At 41.4% G+C, this 22,151-nt stretch overlaps 2 protein-coding genes across 2 annotated transcripts in view; one reads left to right on the top strand and one right to left on the bottom strand.

Moving 5' to 3' along the window:
• Positions 1–4,095: 4,095 nt before the first annotated feature.
• LOC139709826 (uncharacterized) lies at positions 4,096–16,966 on the bottom strand. Its single transcript, XM_071621789.1, has 3 exons — positions 16,915–16,966; positions 5,568–13,087; positions 4,096–4,376 (listed from the first exon to the last, which is right to left on the bottom strand). Exons 1-3 carry the CDS (start codon positions 16,944–16,946, stop codon positions 4,096–4,098), a joined length of 7,833 nt encoding a protein of 2,610 aa, XP_071477890.1. The 5' UTR covers positions 16,947–16,966.
• Positions 16,967–18,451: 1,485 nt separating this feature from the next.
• The window catches only part of LOC139709816 (protein mono-ADP-ribosyltransferase PARP4-like), a 44,569-nt gene continuing 40,869 nt past the window's right edge, over positions 18,452–22,151 (top strand). The window contains exon 1 of the mRNA XM_071621780.1: positions 18,452–18,506. The gene's annotated coding sequence lies outside the window, so the exon portion shown is untranslated. The remainder of the gene's footprint in view (positions 18,507–22,151) is intronic.

The following is a 22,151-nucleotide window of genomic DNA, read 5'->3' as shown; positions in this document are numbered from 1 at the left end:
GTCCCCTGTATGACATCAATGCACATGTTCTTACACAATCACATTGATAGCCAAATTAAACACAAAAATCATTGTACATCTTATATCTTTCTTGCTCTACCTTGTCACATAAGCAGGAACTATAATTTCTTTCAAGCAGTGCAAATAAACAGTGGGAGAAGGAAATGCCTTTGAGAGATGCATGCATAGTTCTTACTGAGAATTAACAATTCCTATTCAGGGGAGAGCATTAACTATGTAATCACTTCCTCATGCAGGTGCTCAGGTTTTAAAGCCCAAACAAAGTTCTGGTACGACTGCAAAAGTTGTCAAATTTCGCTCCCAAATGTGAACGTATGCTTAGGAAATGTGCAGGATAACGATGTTATAACAAGATATTCGATGAGTAACGACGAAAATGCGAAATATTAACCAAAAAGGTTCAGTCAACCCTACTTACCCGAACGGGGTCAGGCTAAACTCGGACTCGAGGATAACTCGGCTTCGCTTTGATGACGGCGGGATGAGTTGCAATGGTTGTCCCTCTGTGTACAGTGTTGTCCTATGGGAGCGCCCTGTATAAACTAGCGCTTCGTGTTCTGGCTACTCACGGTAATGGTCCGAGTTGTTACAACGCGCGCATCAAAAACCTCTTTTGCGCGCATGCAAAATTAGTGTGCGCCTATCAAGCACCTCTAAAACAATCAAAGGCGCTTGATAAACAACAACAAAAACTCCAAAGACCGCGCGTCTCAGCAACTGAGGACCGTGCGCTGTCATTTTTGTTTTGTTTTGTACAGGATTTACATAATACGTTAGCACGCACTTTCCTGTCCATTCAGTTAGGCCTCATTTGGTATTATGCAGTGGCCAGTGAAATGTGGCGATCACGAACTGCGTGTGAATTGTCTGAAGTAGGGTCGAATTTTTCCCAAGACCGAGTTAGTCTGGAGCCTTCTGGAATAAAAGTCGGTTTTCCTACTATTATTATTTTTCTCAAAATACTCCAAACCCACTCATCATTCCGGCAAACCGCGTCAGCCAGGTAAGTTTCTTAGTGGACTCTTTCGATATATTGCAAGAAAAAATGAAATGGTGCTAGACGGGTTCTCAAGCACTTACCGAAACTTAGTTTTCACTTTAAGTGCAGTTCTCCATCCACTTAAATAGCGAAGGTTTCCTTCATTGGAAGGCAATGTGTAAATGGTATGGCTGCTGTACCTTCCATTCATTCCATCTACATTTCGGGAGGGGGCGGGGGAAGCGGGAGCAATTTTGACTATCAACTTTACAACTGCAAAGTCTCGTTTTCAATAAACAGTGCGTGCTGTACATTTCCTGCCTTTAGACAGTGAAAACAACCTGTGCACCACAAACGCTTTCTTGACTTGGTCACTCTGCCACTTTGTAGAGTTTGGAGAAAAATACAAGCACTCATATTTACATGAAAACAGATGACTCTGGAATACATATACTGTGTCAATTTCTACATGTATGTACATGTTGACTGCAAATAAAAGATGCAATGTCTGTTGAAACATTGATGTTCCTCACTGAACTCATTCAACCTGTTCACTTCTATTCACTCAACAAAACAAGAAGGCCCAAGCTAAAGATGAAACATGATTCTTCATGCCATGATGAAGGCATCCTACACCCTTGGAAATATGAAAACCACCGTAAGGGGCAGCCTTCAAAATGCTCAAGCCAGACCACCTATTACTGCTATGTGCCCACAGAGATGGGACAACAACTCTGCTGAAGTTGTAGTAAGTCGTCATGTAACGATTACGCTCCTACACATGGCAACATCAACCATGATGCTGAACATGGTGGGGGAAAGCCAAAACGCTCATTTAGTCTGGCCTACAGATTTCCTTGTTTCTTGCTCAAAAAGACTGACTGAAACTCAATTAATTATTGCCACGTGGCAAATGGGGCATGTCAGCCGTAATCCCACTTTGCAGGTTACATCAGATTTACACTTGTATTCCTACCAGAAAAGGACTTACGTGGAACACTATTAAAGTGAAGACTCTGCTTGATAGCATAGAATGGCCAGCAAAAAGGTGTCCCCTGTGTTCTGGTGTAATTCACTCATTCCTGACTGCCAGAACAAATATTTAGATGTACTGCGTGCAGTTTTTGCACAATAATGGAATACTTTTTTACGAATACGATCCTCAACTTTCACAATATAGAGGACCTTCCATTCACTCGGACAACCAGAGAGACATTCTCTGGTCTAGAATGCCAAAATGTTTTCTTCATACAGACAAATCTGAAAAGTGATGCAATTAAAACTAGAACTATCACTGAAGGTGATTATTCAATACAACCGCTCCGGCAGCTCACACTCCTATGGTGTCTTGCATGTATATATCTACACCTGTGTACATACACAGGTATGCTTGAATGCTGTGGAAGTAATATGATTTACAAAGTCTTGGTAAAATTGTGGTTACCATGGTAATGCTTTGTCTGGCAAACACAAAAACCAGGTCTCCACACCTAAACCTCAAAGCCATAATGTCAACCAAATTTGGTTTCAATAACTTCACAATTGTGGAAGTAGTTCATTCCACAAGATTTTAAAGAAAATATGCAGTTTCCATGGCAATTCCTTGTCAGGTACAAACATATGGAGTGTCTTGCATAACTACAAGTGATACATGGTTGTATCATACACACCAATTTTGAAATAAATTGCTCAAATACTGTGCATTTAGTTCGCTCCACAAAGTTTTGGTAAAATTGTGGTTACCATAGCAACACTTCATCTGGCATACAGTTACCATGGCAACATTTTGTTTGGCAAACACAAAAATCAGGTCTTCCACGTCTGTACCTCAATGCCATAATGTCCACCAATTTGAAATAAATTGCTTATATACTGTGGAAGTAGTTAGATCGTTGTGGTTACCATGACAACGCTTTCTCCGACAAACACAACCACATCTACACCTCAATTTCATCATGAACACTAAATTTCATCTAAATTGATTCAAAACTGTACAGGGAGTTTTCCACACAAGATTTGCAATGGACCACCCGACCGTCCGAACACACAAACTACACGTTGATTCCTATATATCCCCTGGTACACTTTGTGTATGCAGGGGTATAAAAAACATGCTTTCGAACCTCCATAGGAAGTTTGATGGAATGGGTGGGCGGGGACTAGGACTCGCACACTGAAAATCTTACAAAGGGGAAACAAACTTGAGAAGGAACCTTTTCAAATGTATGCAATTTCTGTGTGTAGGTACTTTTATCAACTAGGGGTGCTTTAATTGCTGCTAAACCTATGTCTTTGTTTCTTAAAGTCAAAGCAGCACCAGTCCCACTAAAAAAAAAAATCAGCTTGCCTACAAAGATATTCTTCAAAATCTCCTGCTAGTGATGTGTCTATTTGTTTTATAAGATTTTGAAGAAAAAGAAAAACATGATGCCCCTCAACGCTGTATCTCTGCTACGATTTGATATCAACAACGATAAAATAAAAAGCACTCCATCAAGACTTACATATCATCATTTACAAGCCAGAACATCATAGAATGTGTATGACCTTGACTGCCTTTTCCAATATACATGGTGTAAACAGACTCTAACATCATTGACATACTAAATACGTAGTACAGAAAAAAAAAAAATCTATTTCTGCTGTCTTCAAAGATACAATGTATAGATACACTGTAGAATTAAAGATGCTGGACTGAAATATCAGAGGTTTGAAAATGTCATTATTCATCTTATAAATGGCTAAGAATTTGAATGCAGAAAGCATGTGACTGAAAGATTTCTGATATCAGCATAAGTCATCCTTTCCCCTGAAAGTCTTGAGTGATTCAAACAGGCTCCTCCATTCAGCAATCATTCAACTGTGCATGAAAAATATTGCATAGGGCTCAAAAGCTTGTATCTGAACATATTTTTCATGATGACACGGCTGGTAGTATTCCGCACAAATTTCCATTTTGCTTGATGATAATTGATTTGGCAACATCCGTCCTCGTTGGCAAGTTGTTTTTGTTCTAGAGTTATTGTCGATCTATGGTCTAAGAGTGGCACCTGCGCCGGGGGTTTCCACATAGCATCCCCAACACTGGGATCCACTTAGTCGTCAAAGGAGATTCCGGCGATGTGCAGGTGGGTCTTTTCATGCTTGCGTAGGATCCACTTCTCGCTGAGCGGCTTGTCGCATATGCGGCAGATGTAGGGCTTGTAGCCGGTGTGGGTGCGCTCGTGCCGCTTCATGTTGCTGCTGCTTTGGAAAGTCTTGTTGCAGTATTTGCAGACAAACGGTTTCTCGCCTGTGTGCACCCGCTCGTGCAGGCGCAGCTGGTTGGGCAGCTTGAAGGCTTTGTTACACATTGTGCATGGGTAGGGTAGCTCCCCTGTACAGAAAGGGGTGGTGGGAAGACCAAAACACTGTTACTTAAACATTCAACTGAGTGGCAGCACAATGGCATCCTCACACTATGTAAACACCAAGACATCAGATACATGCCATTACTCACCCAAACCTGTCATGACATGAAATTTTGTTTCCAAATCTTGATCTCTCTGACTCAGAATTTTGTGAAAGAACTGTGATCTGCAGTGTCAGAACTTTTAAAGGAATCGTATGGTTTTGGTGGAGACCTAACTTCAGGTTTCTAACGTGTTTTGGTGAGATAATGAGAAACATCTTACGGAATATGAATTGTGAAAGAGCATGTAATTCCAAGAGGGATTCAATAATTATTTGATGAAAATTGATTTTGAAATGGCTAAGATATCCAAAACAGAAAAATCCTAAAAAAAAGGTGGGACCCACTTTTATTATGGTTGCTTTGTTTTACTTTGTTTTTGGATGTCTCAGCCATTCCAAAACTGATTTTCAACAAATGAACTTATAATTCCTCTTAAAATGGCAAGCTCTATGCTATTTCATAAGTGGTTTCTTGGTATATTGCACAAAGTTAAAAGCCTAATCCTCATCGCCACTAATAATGTACCATCCCTTTAAAGGTCCTGTTTACCATTGGGAAGAGGGATTTTAAAAATGTTCAACATATCACTTCTGATGCATACATTGTATGTGTAGGTCAGTTGTATCACAAAACATCCTACCATATATATATATATTTTTTTTTTTTTTTTTTGCAATAAAGCCTAAAATATACAAAGGAGATATCATTATTTTTCTCATTAAACCATAAGTGTAAACGGTTTAGTCTGGAAACATTTCTATCAAACTATGTTCACGTTGCCTGCATTTTGCATATTTAACAATACTTTTAACACTGATTATAGTGGTTCAAATTTTTACATTGGTTGTTTCTCTCCATAACACACATTTATGACCTGCAAATGTATTCTGAAGCACTACTGCTGGGTGTTTGTTTCATCTGCAATTTATGTTAAATTATGCCTTTAAAGTGTGGAGACTTTGTGTGCATGAGGTGAGTTTCCCATTGTCTAGATCACATCCAGCACATCATACATTCACCTTGGCAGCTCAATTTGACACTGTAGGCAAGTCTCTAAGATGCACCTCTGGTGCTCTCATTTTCTTTTCTCTTTTTTTAAAGCCCAGGACTTACCAGTATGAATCCTCTTGTGATTTTCCAGCAGCTTTTCGTCAACAAATTCTTTGCCACAACGGGTGCACGGAAACCGTTCCTTCTTCACCTTCATCCCCAATCCTTCTTGCTTGGCAGTATTAGTGGGAGACGCCTCTCCCTTGGTACATGTAGCCTTTGCCCTGATGTCTTTGGAGTGAGTCTCGCAGTGCCTGGCAAGATTTGCTTTCTGTTTGTAAGTCCTGCCGCACACAAGGCACACAAACAGACCATTGTGCATATGTTCTGCCTCGTGCTCTTGCAGGGTTACATCACTCTCAAAGTTCACCTTACACATCGGGCAGAGCTTTGTGAGGTTGGTGTGGGCAGACGCAAAGTGCTCCTGCATGCTCTTTTCATTCTCAAACTGCTTCGTACACATGGTGCACTTCACAGTCTCAGCAGTTGGGGTGAAGGAGATTGAGAGCTTCTTGAATCGGTTTGCCGGCATGGGTTTCCTCTTGATGCGATTGTCCTCTGCTTCCCTCTCTGCCTCAGCCAGCTTGGCTCTCTTTGCCTTGGTACAGTATTTGCAAGAGCAGTTCCCTGTGCGGCATGTTTTGGCAAGTAATCGCTTCCTGGGCTTCCTAGTTACAGATTGAGCATCAGCTTGACTGCAAACCGACGGGACCTCCATTTTCTTGAGTTGGTTTGCCGGCATGGGTTTCCCAGTTACAGATTGAGCATCAGCTTGGCGGCAAACCGACGAGACCTCCATTTCATAAACTTTGTCCACAACCTCTTGGCTTGCAGACTCATAATGCAAATGTTCAATGACATCATCACTTTTGGAAAGAAATTCACATGAGATGACGACTTGATCGGAAGCAGATGCCCCCAAGCTCGGCTCTACCTTCACCATACTCTGCTCTACCTTCTTGGATGCACTTCGATCATCAATCTCTACTGCCTCCTGCATTACTTGTGAGATCTCCTGAGGTTCTTGAGGAACGCCAGCTTCGGTTAGAGGAGCAACAGTCACTCCACCTTTGCTCATGCTCTCCGACATCTTGAGAATTTCTCCTAAGATGATGGTTGCTGTATCTTCACTTGCCTGGGGAATCGAATCAGTAATGTTTTGACCAGACAGTGGGTCACTCACAACTGTGGGCTTTGCCCTGTTTTCCTCACTCTGCACATCCACCTGGGTGGGGACTTCGACCCTGGCAATTTCACTAGCAGTTTGAATGCCACTTTCATTATTCTGTACTGTTTGTCCAGCTTGGACTGGGACCTTGATGGACATTCTGGAATCTAACGATTCTCCTTCAGAGGACCTCACATCTACAGTTTCTGAGGTATTTTCGGCAATCAAGAGATTACCACCATCTGCATCTGTCTCCATTGGCTCTGGTTCTTCACAAGCATGACAAGTCAAAGGCACTGCTGCACCACCAACAGATTGGATCCCTCCATCATCCTGCATTTCTGTCAAGCTAGCAATTTGACTCTCTTGCGCTGTTTTATGAATGGCAATATCCCCTCCAGAAGCGAGTTTCTTGACTTCTGTCTGATCCATACCACGTTGAAGTTCACTCAGTTTACTGTCAGCCTTGGGCATTATTGAGGGATTAGCTGCTTTACCATCAGTAGGACTGTCTCCAGCACAACTGACCACCTGCTGCATCGCTGATGTATTTTCTTGCCCCAACAACTCAGGGAACTGAATGACATCTTCTGCTATCTTCTCTGCAAGATTTCCGCTAACCTGCTCAATGATTTTTGAAACGTTCATCAGCTCTCTTCTGACCTTCTGAGCTCTCTCCTCAAGGGGCATATCTTTGCCTTCTGGATCCAGTGGTGCTCTTGTTTCTGAATTTATTTCAGTTAGCACGACAGTTTCGTCTGCTCTACCTAAGTTCACTTCTTCTGATGTATCATTCCCACCACATGTTTCATCTTCTGACTGTGCTGGCTGAGATGGCAACACTGTTGAAATGTTTTCATGTGGCAATTTTGAATGTGCATCATCTATGCCCACAGGAGCTGTTGTTTTATGGCAACTGTTCAATGTACTATCTTGCATCTCTGAGGCTTTACCAAAATTACCCTCCTCATAAAGGGATGTAGTCCCTCCTGCATCAGATTTATTTCTAAAAGGTGCAGTACTAACGGTATCAACTTGACATGGTACTTCTTGAGAACTGCTACAAAATGCTTCCTTTGATGCAACTTCCCTGTCAACAGACCCTACAGACTCATCAGCAGACACTGATGATGTGCATGCATTCCTGTTTTGATCATCTGCATTCCTCCTCTCAGAGATTACCACTCCTTCAGAAGAGCTGCCTAATTTTTTTTGTTCCCTCCCTTTCTCTGAAACAGCATCACTTGCCACATCTATTTCACCTTCGACATCCATCTCAGCAGTTTTACATTCATTAATATTATCTCCTACACATACTTTTACATTCTCAGGTGTCTGTACTACCTCTGCCAATGTATCCACTTTGGGTGTGTCTGTTTCTTTTTGGGCAGTTTGTTGGTCTCTACCAGAAACAGTTAAATCCCCGACAGCAGTGTCCATCACTATGTTGAAGGCATTGTCAACCTTTCCTTCCTTCACATGCTTGGAGCCGACTAAACTTGATGCCTCAGCAGCATCAACTTCGACAATGGACAAATCAGAGTTAATGGCACACTCTTGTTGCTTTGGGGTGGAAGAACTGGCATCATCTGGCTCTGACATATTGGTCCTGGAAGACGCACCTGAAGCATCTGGAGTCACTCTGTCCGAGTCACTTTGTGCAGATTTTTCGCTTTTGTTGTGAGCTTCATCCCAAGCTTCTGAAACATGACACACACCTTTTGTTGCTTGTTCACGGATGACTTCAGCTGACTGATGAGTGTCTGATGTGGTGAAGGTACGGGAGGGCACAGCTGGACTCGTGTGTGCCTGCATGGACTCTGGATCACAGCTGTCAGCCACATCATGACCCATACTGGTCGAATCCCGATCCTCTGACGCTGTCATAGCTCTTTCACTCCTCTGCACTGTGTTTTGTGATACATTCGTCTCACTTGCTGCTGGCATGGAAGGCACTTCATCAATCATTAGGGTCTCACTCCCCGATGTGCTACAGCAATCATCAATATTTCCCTCAGGCAACTCTGCAGACTCTCTTGATTCTGACACAGTTGATTCGAGGATAGTATCTGTTTCCCTTGACTGTCCCATACAGGTTGTACTGTGCAAAGGAGACTCATCAATTTCCATTGGTGTCAAGAGTGGTGCACCTGGATCCAGTTCATGTTCAACATTCTCCATGTTGTCTCGAGGAGACACAGATGTGCTGACTTCAGATTCTTGCTGCCAAGGGGTGAGATTTGGTGGTGGAAGTGTTTCTTCTGCAGATAGAACCTGACGGGGTGCTTCATCCACACATACAGGGTCAGACACCACTGAATTCTCTGTTGAATCTTGCTGCATGTCAATGTTTGTATCAGGTGCTACCATAGCATCAGTATGTTCAGTCATCTCTTGGTTTTCACTGCATTCATGGCTGGTTTCTGTTGGCTGCAAATGTTCTGTCCCAGACTGCATTTCTTTGTCCATATCATTGTGCTGTTCCTCAACTCTTACACTCGTCAAGCCTGCAACATCATTCTGACTAACAGGATGCTTTGAAAACTGATTGGATGAGGAATCCAGCTCTTCACCATGCTCATCTCCAGTTTGATTACTCACATTCTCTACTACTGTTTTTAATGCCAGGGGCTCGTCTTCACAAATATCTGTCTCAGACCGCATTTCTTTGTCAATATCATTTATGTGTTCCTCAACTCTACTAGTGGTCCAGCCTGCAGCCTCACTCTGACTGGCAGGATTATTTGACATCTGACCAGATGAATAATCCAACTTTTCTACTTGCTCATCTCTATTTTGATCATTCTCATTTTCTGTTGCAGTTTCTGACACTTGAGGTTTGCTTTCACAAGTCTCTGTCCAAGATTGCATTTCTTCGTCAACATCACTAGGATGTTCAACTTCTACACAAGTTAAGAATGCAACATCACCATCACTAACAGGATGCTTTGACAGATTGGATGAGGAGTCAAACTTTTCTCCTTGCTCAGCTCTGTCTTCATCATTCTCATTTTCTGTTACAGCATCTAATGTTTGAGACTTGTCTTCACAAATATCAATTTTATTGCTAATACTCTGTTCATCCACCTTTCTTGTCTCATCAGATATTTCAGAACTAAGTTGCATCTCCTCTTGTTGAGCAGAAAGCACAGTTGTGTTTCCAAGGTTTTCAGCAATTCTTTCTCCAGGCCTAACTGCCTCAAAATCTGAGACTTCATTTTCAGAATTTTGACTATTATCATTGTCCACATCTTTCTTTGAAACATCCACCAATTGTGAAGGGATTTCTTCATGAGATAGCTCCATCTCTTGCTCTATATCCTCTCTTGTCATCATTTCAGATAATTTTGACTTGGGCAATGTTTCACTCTGGCGCTCGGAGCTTCCGGTGAACTGTGTAGTTATGATTTTACTGCTTGGCTCGACCCTCTCTTGACTCTCACTGACCATTTCAGGCACTGAACTGACACTCTCATAATGCTGAGCTGCATTGTCTTGATCCCTTTGAATTCTTTCTGCACCACTTTGGCTCAATACAGGTTCATGTACTGCTACTGCTGTTCCATCCCTTGCACATTGTTCCAGCATTTCTGTATCATCATTTACGATTTTACTATCCTCAGGAGAGTCATTCTGAGTCTTTTTTGTTTCTGCTTCTAGCCGTGGTATTGTTACTTCATCAGGAGAGTCTTCAGGAGCCTCTTCTGGTGTGCTGTCCTGCAAGCCAGGAGTGCATTCCATTGGTTCATCAGCCGAAATTTCACAGGAAGAAGATGTTCCACCTCTTATCGTCTCTGGAGCTAGGACAGGAGGATCGGGATGTGATCGTGACTCCACATCTCTGTCCCCTGCCGGGGCTGCTACGCTAGGCAAATCGGTGCATGTGTCATAATTCATTGTTTTAACTTCCTCCACTGTCTTGTCTCCTGTAGAGGTTCTTTGGAGTTCTGAGGGTGGGCTGTTTGGAGTGCTTAAAACTCTGGATGTTGGCATTTCTGGACATCTTTCATTTTCATTTCCTGCACTCCATCCTGTGTGTGCTGACTCAGTTTTTTCTGTGCCATCTGATTTTCCTTCTATAAATCCTGCACCATTTGATGTTCCTTCTGCAAATCCTGTACCATCAGCTTCTGGACAGGATGGGCTCTGTTCCATCTCCTGTGACTCTCCCTCAGGTTTGTCTGGTGACTCTATCAATGCTCCTGGGGCAAATTCATCCCCATGCAATCTCTCATCTTGCATGTCCCTTTGCAGTTCTGGTGGGGTGGGAGTAGATGATGCACAACCAGGTGGAATTATTTCTGGTGAGCCAGCAACTTTGGAACTGAGTGGCAGGCTATCCATTTTCTCTTGCAGTGGAATGTCTTCGTTTGATTCTTCACATATCTTGTCAGCACTGTGTGGAATGTCAGGGATTAGAGTAGGGGTGGCAGCTTTATTATTCTCTGAGTCAATGTCCTTTGTTTCTTCCTTATCAATTTCTTTTTCAAAAGAGTTACAGCACATATTCTCTAATGCTGTGTCAGTCATATCCTTTTCACTGACTGAAACCTCCACCATATTCTGTTTACCTGGTGCAGAACTGCTAACCGCTGGTACCTCTTGAATTGATCTCTCCCCCATTTCTTGACTCACATCGATGATATAATCATCCTTCTCTGACTCAGTCACTTCCATTTTTGCCAAGTAACTTTCATCTACCTGATTGCCACTTGTAGTATATCCTCTCCCACAATTACCAGCAGCTACCTCTGGGGCATATTCTTTTCTGTTGTTGGGGCATTCTTCTATGTCCATGTTTTCACTGGCGACAAGATCAGTTTTCACTGTATTTTCCCCTGATTCTACAGTCTTTGGTGTTTCTTGTTTTTCTCCTTTCCAGGCCAGTGCAGTTTCAGACACGCTTTCATCTTTTTCTGGGATGGTATCATTAGCAATAACTGCAGTATCTGATCTTAATGGGTTTGCACTGAAAGACTTTTCTTTTGTTGCATTATTGGGGACAATAGCTCCCCTGCATTGAGTATCAAGTTCACAACTATTTTCCACCCCTTGCGGTTTTGTAGCTTCCATCTCTATCGATGTATGTGGTTTATGATCATTTTGCAAGTCTGTCTCTGGCACAAGTAAGGCCTGTGATGGTCCTGCTTCATAAATGTTTGACACACATGGTTTTTCAAATGAGCTCACTAATCTCAAGCTTGGTAGTTCTGAGCAAGGGCCAACATTCTCGGTTGCAAAAACATTTGCTCCAGCACTCGTGTTTGTTGGTATAACCAATGGTTCATGCGCCATATCAAGGTTCTGGGGTGTTTCACATGATACTTCCTCATCACTTGCTTCTCTTTCTTTTGGACACTCTGTGTGCTCTACAAGTTTATCACTCTTTCCTCCATTGGCCTGGGAAGGATGTATTGTCTGAGCTGTGTATGAAGTAGCACCACTTGCTTTCTCTGCTGAACTGCACTCCCCGTCAAAGTTTGGGTCATGCAGCACTCTTTCTTTATTTGAGTTGTTTATGCTTTGGATCTTGTCCGTCACTACCTTACAAGTATCAACACTCCTGGCAGAAGATATGCATTCTGCAGACCCATCATCACCTGGCTGCAAGTTCTCGACTTCTTGTTCTGCAAGTTCTGCTGGTGGAACACTGCTTGCTCCTTTGAGAGACTCAGTTGCAGTATCCAAACCTCCATGTCCTTTCACCTTCAAACAGGAACTTAACAATGAGCTTTCTACGAGCACACTTTTCGCCATTCCAGTTTCTTTACCAGGTGAAACACTCACTACCACATCAGTTGCTGTTTCTTCACTAACAAGCTTTGCCTCTGCAGTCACTGTTATCTCAGAACATCCATCAGCTGTGGTCAGCTGCAAACATGTTGGTTGCTCTCCAATGGAAGTGGAACTTACCTCCATTTGCTCTGTGGCTTCCTCAACACTACTTGAAATTGCAAGATTTCTCTCTGTATCGCAAACTGTTTGTTCACTGTTTTCATGAGACAGACTGGGAAAATCACCTCCTGTGTCCATTCCCTCTTCAACAGTGTCCAATAGAGCAGAGTTTGAATGCCCAGACCCTACTTGATCCTGCTCCTCGACAGTTGCTGTCTGGCTTTCCCTTTTGTCTGGGACATTGCATTCTGGCGCTACATTTCTATCCTGCTCAACTTCTGAAGCAAATGATGTTCCATCCTTCTCCAAGTCAGTCCCTGAACCATGGGAAACCTGACAAGAATTGCTATCTACTTCCATATGCTGTATAGTGACTGCCGCTGGCAAGCTTCCACCAGGAGTTGCATTGGCTACTGCACTGCCTGCATGTGATGAATCACAACGTTCAGCATCACATTCCATCTTGAGATGTGTTTGAATGGGTGTGTCTGCTTGAATGGGTGTGTCACTTTGGTCCCATCTGATGATGAAAGAAAGAAAAAAAAATGAAGCATAAATTAACCTATTCTGAATCCAGAAAATTGCAGGCAATTAATTTTTCACATGTCAATGTCAATGAGCTTTGCTTGTTTTTAGTTGTACAGATGTGAGTAAAGCTGTACATGACACAATAGCTTCACAAATATCTGTGCATTACTTTAATGACAGTTCTGCAAAGTGCAAAATTCAGAATTAAAAAAAAAAATCACAATGCAAAGTACTTCATGTTAACAGTTTTTTCCCCAGCTCTTTCTCTCAATCTGCATGCTAGTGATGTCAGAATTTTGGATCAGAGAGATTGGATCAAATCTGGAAATGTCACCTTGTTATTGCAGTGCAAAAAGATATAACTGTTTTCTTTAACTACCAGTCATTTGAGTTGACCTCACTGTGACTGGGATCTCATCATATTCCAACTTAATCTAACTCTAAATGCACCGCTTACTGTCTACTTTCAAGTCTTGCACATCTCATGACACCATTTTTGCAAAAATCAGGCATACCAGTACAACGCTACACGACCTTATATTCATGCTCATCAGACCAAAGATGACTAAAAAATGTGATTTTGTGTACAAAGTCAATGCAAACAGTGTTTTCTCTCCTTATTGTAAAAGGTATAATTATCCCTTTCAATGACTCAAATTAATTAATCTTAGAATAACTATGCTTGAAAAAGGTTGTGTGATTAATTTTGCAGGAAAAAATAACAAAAGGTGAAAAAAGAAAGAAATATATAAGAAATTTATAAGACAATAAAATACATAAGAATCAAATTTAGAAACTTATCTTTTTTTTTTCAAGTCCTGTGTATTGTAGGAAAGCTACAAAGAATATGATATAAAAATAAGCTTCTAGTCTGAGCTTCATTTTCTGATTTAGAGCAAAAGGTATGAATTCCACAAATATTAGGAATATTAATTAACATAAAATATAAAAAAGAAAAATTTTTTTCACGTACAAGTTTAGTCTGGTAGATTATGTCACAGGTAATGTACTGTATAAGCTGTTATTTTCACGAAATAGGTCACATCCATGTACATGTTTTGTACATATTCGTGAGATGTTGTTTTTGCAAATTGACATGGACACTATCATAACATTGTTACCCTAGCGCATGGTGACATTTTCGCATGCTGTTTTAAAAATTTGCGATCTAAATGTGATTCGTGAAATTCATGAAAATTAAACCCTTGCAAAAATAAGTTTATACAGTATGTGCCCATTTTCATGGCAATTGCACAATCGATGGCTGAGATCATTCCCCCTCCCCGCCCCCCCCCCCCCAAAAAAAAAAACATCCTGGTTACATTAAGCCGGTTGCTTCACAGATACAAAGTTTTGCAAGTGGTTGGGAGAAACTGTGATTTAATAAAATAAATATTACATGAGTGGATGTCCCCACACACTCATGTACATTTTGTAATAATTATTTTACTTGCATAATTCTCCTCTACGTGGTATTTCTTTATGGAAGATGATCCTGCAAGACATTCTTTTGAGCATTTTTGCCCACATTTTGGCCAAGGTGAATGAGCTCATAGAATGTTTCTATGACTGGCATCACTTAGTAGATGGCAGAAATTTTAGAGACTTCTTTGAATAATGCATCAAAGAATATTCTGTAAGATACAGCCATGAAGGTATCCTCTAGCCAACAAAAGGATAAGAAAATGTGTTTCGATTCCACTATCGCCAGCTAGCCAGCCAGCCAGCACGTCAGTCGAACTGGCGGCGCAGCTTACATGGATCATATAGTTTTGGTCGAGACCTTATTTCAGGTTTCTAACATTTTTTTGTGAGATAATGAGAAACCTCTTATGAAATATGAAAGAGCATGTAATTCTATGAGGAATTCAACGTTCATTTGATGAAATTTGTTTTTAAAATGGCTGAGATACCAGGTATCCAAAAAAGAGCAATTCTGATAAAGTGTGATGCACACTTTATTACGATCTCTTTGTTTTACTTTGTTTTTGGATGTTCCAGTCATTCCAAACCCAATTTTCATCAAACAAACTTTGAATTCCTCTTAAAATGGTACACTGTATGCTCTGTACAAGTGCTTTCTTGATATCTCGCAAAAAGTTAAAAGTCCAATTCTCATCTCCACCAATACTGTGCCATCCTTTTGAGCTTTTCTGCAATATTTCTTCAACTCAAATAATACATACAAAATCATATCTACAACAATTGTATGTTGAATACATCACCAGTTGCGGCACCAGTTGGTGTCCAAATTCTGGCGAGTCGGCACTTGCATTCAAACCCTATACATTGGCACATGTATGTCTTTGAGGATACCTTTACACTCTGAGCATGCGATAAGCACAAAAAATCTCCAACAGATCAGCATATTTCTCAATTTTTTAGTGCTTTTTCGGTGACCCTGATTCTTAACACGGACTCGATTTGCGCGCACTTCAAAAAGTTACGCTGATTCTGCATTTTTTAACAGCAAATTTGGGATTTTAGGTGGATTTTTGGCAGTGACAAAGGCACTTTCCGGTTTTGAACAACAGTGCCAGTGTTTGTACGTGACACGATGTGATATACATAATGTGTGTTACACAATAGAATTTGCTGGCTTGTGCTGTGCCAAGTCATATGTGAAAGGTGTCCGGATTCTGGAGGCCGGTCGAAAACTGGGGGTTTTACTCTAGGTTGTCTGTGCACTGTGAAGTGTAGAGTAGTAGGTTACTATAGTATAGTGAGGTACCCACACCTCGCCAGGGGCCCGAATACCGTCACCCTGTTTTAGAATTAGAGTGCACTGAACAATAATTTATGACTGGGACTGTGTTCAGTACCGGTACCCTTGAAACTTGACAGGAGTACCACAACCAAGCAAATTGGGCGAAAACCGAAGAGTTTTCGCGAAAATCTGAAATTCATATTAGGAATAGGATCCTATGTGTTATAAGTATCATTACAGTCACCCGCACACGTCTTTTACGTGCTTTGCCTTTGTCTATGGGAGCGCGGGCGACGAGTTGCGGGCCCCTTTCCTTAGCGCACAACTATTCCGCATCGTTCGCGTTTGACGACGATAGCTGTAAATTTGCAGTATCGATCAGGGACCTTGTGATCTATTGGAATCTTCAGCATTTTTCCTGTGAGTGGGATTTCACTGAATTTCAGTGACGAAATGAGATTCAAATGTGCTTAGTATCTAAACATCAACTATGACAAGGTGAGGGTCACCCAAGTATAACTAGACTTGGGTGACCCGCACCTCGTCATAGTTAATGTTTATGCACATTTGAATCACATTTCGTCACTGAAATTCTGTAAAAATCCCACTCACATACAGGAAAAATGCTGAAGATTACAAGAATCTGTTTTAAGGCAAGGTCACTGATCGATAGACGATACCGCAAATTTGCAGCTATCGTCCTCATATTATTTAGACCTAGATCTAAATTTACTAGTAACACTATTCACTCACGAACTATATTCACTGGTTTGACTGTACCGTACAGCCTATCGAGTATTAATATACGATTATGCCATATCATTATTTACAATGAATGTCAAGTAAGCATCGATCTGATGACCTTCCGCCGTCGCGTCCCTATCGGGCCCCCAACAACATCAATACGAAAAGTCACAAGCACACAAGACATCCATCACTACACATGGGACTGTGGATAAGTCGGTCGTTCCCGAGTAGCTGGACACTCAATATTGTTTATCAATACAAGAAATGTTCCTTGAAAAATACGCTACACTATCATGACCCCCAAACACTCTGAACTCATTTATGTTAATTGGTGAGTTTATATTGCTAAAGAATGTGTTACTTACGGCATATGTCTGAATTTCCTCCGTATTTTCATACACACAATAACCTACGCAGCCAGCTTTGCTTTTTAGTACATGCGCATGCGCTATAGGCAGGTAGCTCAGCGAGATAAAACAACAACAACAACAATAGCAAGAAACACAAAAATGCAGTTCTGTACACGGGTGAGAAATACTAGTACAGTATGGCATTTTGCGGTGTATCCCTTCCAACATACCACGGATATGAGTACTTCATTGGATGTACCTGTAAATCCTCAAAGTAAAAACAATAGAATAAAGGAAGTTGCCTCCCCCTCCCTCGCCCCTCTTTTTCTCCTATCTCTCTCTCTCCCTCTATCGATACAAAAGTCAACCAACAAAAAGGTCTCCCGACCGCTGAGCACAAGATAAGAAATCACTCTCTTTGTCAATTTACTTTATTACTATAAATTGGTTGTTGTGTGCAATTCCATGTCTGTACAGCAGAGAGAGGGAGACTCACAGATAGATGCATGGGATGAACAGAGACTTTTCCCATATTGTTTGCAAACACTATTATAGCAGGGAGGTGGGAACCTCTCATCCCACCTCAGCTGATTATAGCCATCAAACTACGATTCGACGTCCCAACTCTCTATCCCACCCAAAAGCAGTCTGTAGGCAATATCAGTCGAGACGTGCTCAATAATTGAACTAATAATTAGCTACAGTCAGTAGCTAATAGTTCAATTATTGAGCACGTCTCGACTGATATAACGATTTCTCTTATCTAACGGCGGACAAACCTCCCGTATAGTTCTCAGTACTGATACATGTAGCAGTCCAGAACGATACGAGGTTATTTGTGTACATCTACATAATCATGATATACATATTAATGATATATATGCATAGACAAACACACTGACAGACAGATATAGATAGATAGATAGATAGATAGATAGATAGATAGATAGATAGGTAGATAGATAGATAGATAGATAGATAGATAGATAGATAGATAGAAGATAGACAGATAGATAGATAGACAGATAGATAGATAGATAGAAGATAGATAGATAGATAGATAGATAGATAGATAGATAGATAGAAGATAGATAGATAGATAGATAGATAGAAGATAGATAGATAGATAGATAGATAGAAGATAGATAGATAGATAGATAGATAGATAGATAGATAGAAGATAGATAGATAGATAGATAGATAGATAGATAGATAGATAGATAAATGAACAAATAAACAAAGAAACAAGTAAATAAATAGAGGTGAATGAGCAGACATGCGGATCGTACTTTGAACAAGCTGTTGTTTGCGTTACAGTAACCTCAGTGCACATTCCTGAAAGTCATTGTGTTGCAGCTGGTTCTGGAAGCGATCGGTTCGGCACACAACATCCGGCCAATGACACACACTGACTCGGTTACACGCAGAAGTAAGACGTGCCAATATCGAGTTCCCAGTGGGCCGATGCATATCGCACTCATTATACCTTTCCGTGTATAATAATTGTGGGAATATTATTATATACCTATATAAAGCAATATATAGGTTAAGCAGCGAGGTCCCGTCACAGATCTTCGCGTATCGACAGGCTTGGGTGAAAAGATCTGGTGAGTCTATTATTATTGTAACACACTGAGAACCTTTTGCATTATACCCGTAAATGGTGGTTGAGATCTAAGAGATAGATACTATTGTGATTATGTCAACTTAAATCATCTTTCAACCGGCTGTCTTGAACAGCTCATAAGGAGGCAAATAGGATGTTATGGAACAGAGAGAAAGCTACTATATTAATTTTTCTATCTGTTCCTATAAAATATTAAGCTTGTGTTATAGACCAGGAAGGTAGGCTACACTAGGCGAGGTACCTCCTTGATTAGACCACATGGATGTAGAAAGTAATAACATAAAGATAGAATAATTGTATAACTACATGATTTTCACTGCTAAGTCTGTGACACTAATGACAATTCCCTCGTTTGATTGTTCAAAAAATGAGATAATGAGATCACCGTTAGCTTTATTGGTTGACTGATCCATTTCTATTTGATCCAAATCTATCCAGTCGAATCAATTTGGTATACGATTGTGATCATGACTTTACAATAACTTGGCTCCTTTATACGGAAGTGCTTGCGTAAAGAAAGTAAAAGCACACATGACCAACGGCGTAGCCAGGATTTCATCTTAGGGGGGGCGGTTAGTCTGCGAGGGAGCGAAGCGACCGAGCCCGAGCGAGCGTAGCGAGCGAGGGGGGGGGGGGAGGGTGTGGGAGGGGGGTTTCCCCCCTCCCACGGTAAGAACTTTTTGCATTTTGATGTTGTAAATGGTGCAATTTGATGCATGTTTTTGCGCGTTTTATCGACGTGAAACAGTCCCACTTGTTTATGGTAGCAGTTTATTTTGATGTAGATTATTATTGAACAATTTGCCTATAAAATGGTATAATTTAGATACACTTTTTGTATTAATTCTTTTCACTGAATATCATGAACGCGACTGAACCCGGGCGAGCGGAGCGAGCGAGGGGGTAGGGGAGGGTGTGGGAGGGGGGTGTCCCCCCTCCCACGGTAAGAACTTTTTTGCATTTTGATGTTGCAAATGGTGCAATTTGATGCATGTTTTTGCTCGTTTTATCGACGTGAAACAGTCCCACTTGTTTAAGGCATATAGCAGTATATTTTAGTGTAGATTATTATTGAAGAATTTGCCTATAAAATGGTATAATTTAAATACACTTCTTGTATTAAGTCTTTTCATTGAATATCATGAAGGCAACTGAACCCTAGCGAGCGGAGCGAGCGAGGGGGTAGGGGAGGGTGTGGGAGGGGGGTGTCCCCCCTCCCACGGTAAGAACTTTTTGCATTTTGATGTTGTAAATGGTGCAATTTGATGCATGTTTTTGCGCGTTTTATCGACGTGAAACAGTCCCACTTGTTTAAGGTAGCAGTATATTTTAGTGTAGATTATTATGAAACAATTTGCCCATAAAATGGTGTAATTTAAACACACTTCTTGTATTAATTCTTTTCACTGAATATCATGAACGCGATTGAACCCGGGCGAGCGGAGCGAGCGACGGGGAAGGGGAGGGTGTGGGAGGGGGGTGTCCCCCCTCCCACGGTAAGAACTTTTTGCATTTTGATGTTGTAAATGGTGCAATTTGATGCATTTTTTTGCGCGTTTTATCGACGTGAAACAGTCCCACATGTTTATGGTAGCAGTTTATTTTAGTGTAGATTATTATTGAACAATTTGCCTATAAAATGGTATAATTTAGATACACTTCTTGTATTAATTCGTTTCACTGAATATCATGAACGCGACTGAACCCGAGCGAGCAGAGCGAGCGGTGGGGTAGGGGAGGGTGTGGGAGGGGGGATGTCCCCCCTCCCACGGTAAGAACTTTTTGCATTTTGTTGTTGCAAATGGTGCAATTTGATGCATGTTTTTGCGCGTTTTATCGACGTGAAACAGTCCCACTTGTATAAGGTATATAGCAGTATATTTTAGTGTAGATTATTATTGAAGAATTTGCCTATAAAATGGTGTAATTTAAACACACTTCTTGTATTAATTCTTTTCACTGAATATCATGAACGCGACTGAACCCGGGCGAGCGGAGCGAGCGAGGGGGAGGGGAGGGTGTGGGAGGGGGGTGTCCCCCCTCCCACGACGGTAAGAACTTTTTGCATTTTGATATTGCAAATGGTGCAATTTGATGCATGTTTTTGCTCGTTTTATCGACGTGAAACAGTCCCACTTGTTTAAAGAAGCAGTATATTTTAGTGTAGATTATTATGAAACAATTTGCCTTTAAAATAGTGAAATCTAAATGCACTTCTTGTATTAATTCTTTTCACTGAATATCATGAACGCGACTGAACCCGAGCGAGTGGAGCGAGCGAGGGGGGAGGGGAGGGTGTGGGAGGGGGTGTCCCCCCTCCCACGGTGAGAACTTTTTGCATTTTGACGTTGCAAATGGTGCAATTTGATGCATGTTTTTGCGTGTTTCAATGAGTTGAAACAGTCCCACTTGTTTAAGGTTGCAGTATATTTTAGTGTAGATTATTATTGAACAATTTGCCTATAAAATGGTATAATTTGAATACACTAGTCTTCTTGTATTAATTCTTACACTGAATATCATGAACGCTGTCTGTTCAGCAATCAAGCAGAAAAAGCATGCACACGAGGGTGTAGATAGGGGCATATCCCCTGCCACACGAAGGAGATTTTGCGTTTTCAGACCTGAAATTCAGCGATCTGGTGCAAAGTTTTGGTGCAATACTTTTTCATCGAAGTGTTAAAATCACGGAATTTAGCTCTTATTCCAAATGTGCACCATCTGTGTGTATGTATAAAGTCTAGTGAGGTAGAGCTTAGGGGAAGGGGGATTCCCCCTCCCGCTCGCGGAGCTTATTGCGTTTTTATAATTGAAATAAAGCGATCTGGGTATAGCCACAGTCTACTTCTATGCATGGCGGGGGGGGGGGGGGGGGGCGAGCAGGGAGAAGGCGTTGGCGAGTGTTATCTCCACCCTTCCCTTCCGATGGAGCTTTTGCCTTTTTAAGGTTGAAATTGAGATATCTCGTATACGCATATTTGATGGAATCAACATTTGGGAAATCACACACACACACACACAAAAAAAAAATGGGGGGGGCTGAGGGAGGAAAGGGTCGATTAAAAGGGGAAATTCCCCTTATACATGAAGGAACCTTGAGTTTTCGGAATATAAGTCATAAGTCTTGTGCACTCAGAATTATTCATAATTTTTTGTAAATCTAAAAAGTGTACTTAGCTAGGGAAAGAGGCACAGAGGGGGAGGGTTTGGGAGGGGGATACCCCCTCCCAAGTAAGAGAGATTTTGCATATTTTGAATTGAAATTCAACGATCTGGTGCACACTTTGAGTGAAATATTCCAAAAAAAAAATATCTTATTTGATGAAAGGTTGCAAAGGAGACCCGCTTCATGTGCATGCATACAGTATACACGCATTTTTTTTCCGCCTCCCAAATCCCCGGTCCAAATCTTAGGGGGGGCGACCGCCCCCATCGCCCCCCCCCCCCCCCCCCTGGCTACGCCAGTGCACATGACGTTATTTCCTTTCGTTCTTCGATGCGCTTTTCATTTATGTTACTTGCATGGTATGTGCTCGATCCGAACAATGATGAAAGTTCCTCTATACCGTGAAAGTGATCGCAGTTAACAGGAACACGCAGGTGTGTGTGGACACATGAATATAGA

Source organism: Diadema antillarum, unplaced genomic scaffold (genome assembly GCF_040938485.1).
Source record: "Diadema antillarum isolate AM-2024a unplaced genomic scaffold, OU_Dant_1.0 scf00000038, whole genome shotgun sequence".
Taxonomy (NCBI): domain Eukaryota; kingdom Metazoa; phylum Echinodermata; class Echinoidea; order Diadematoida; family Diadematidae; genus Diadema; species Diadema antillarum.
The sequence above is the reverse complement of the archived record's forward strand: the minus strand, read 5'-3'. Positions and strand labels throughout refer to the sequence as shown.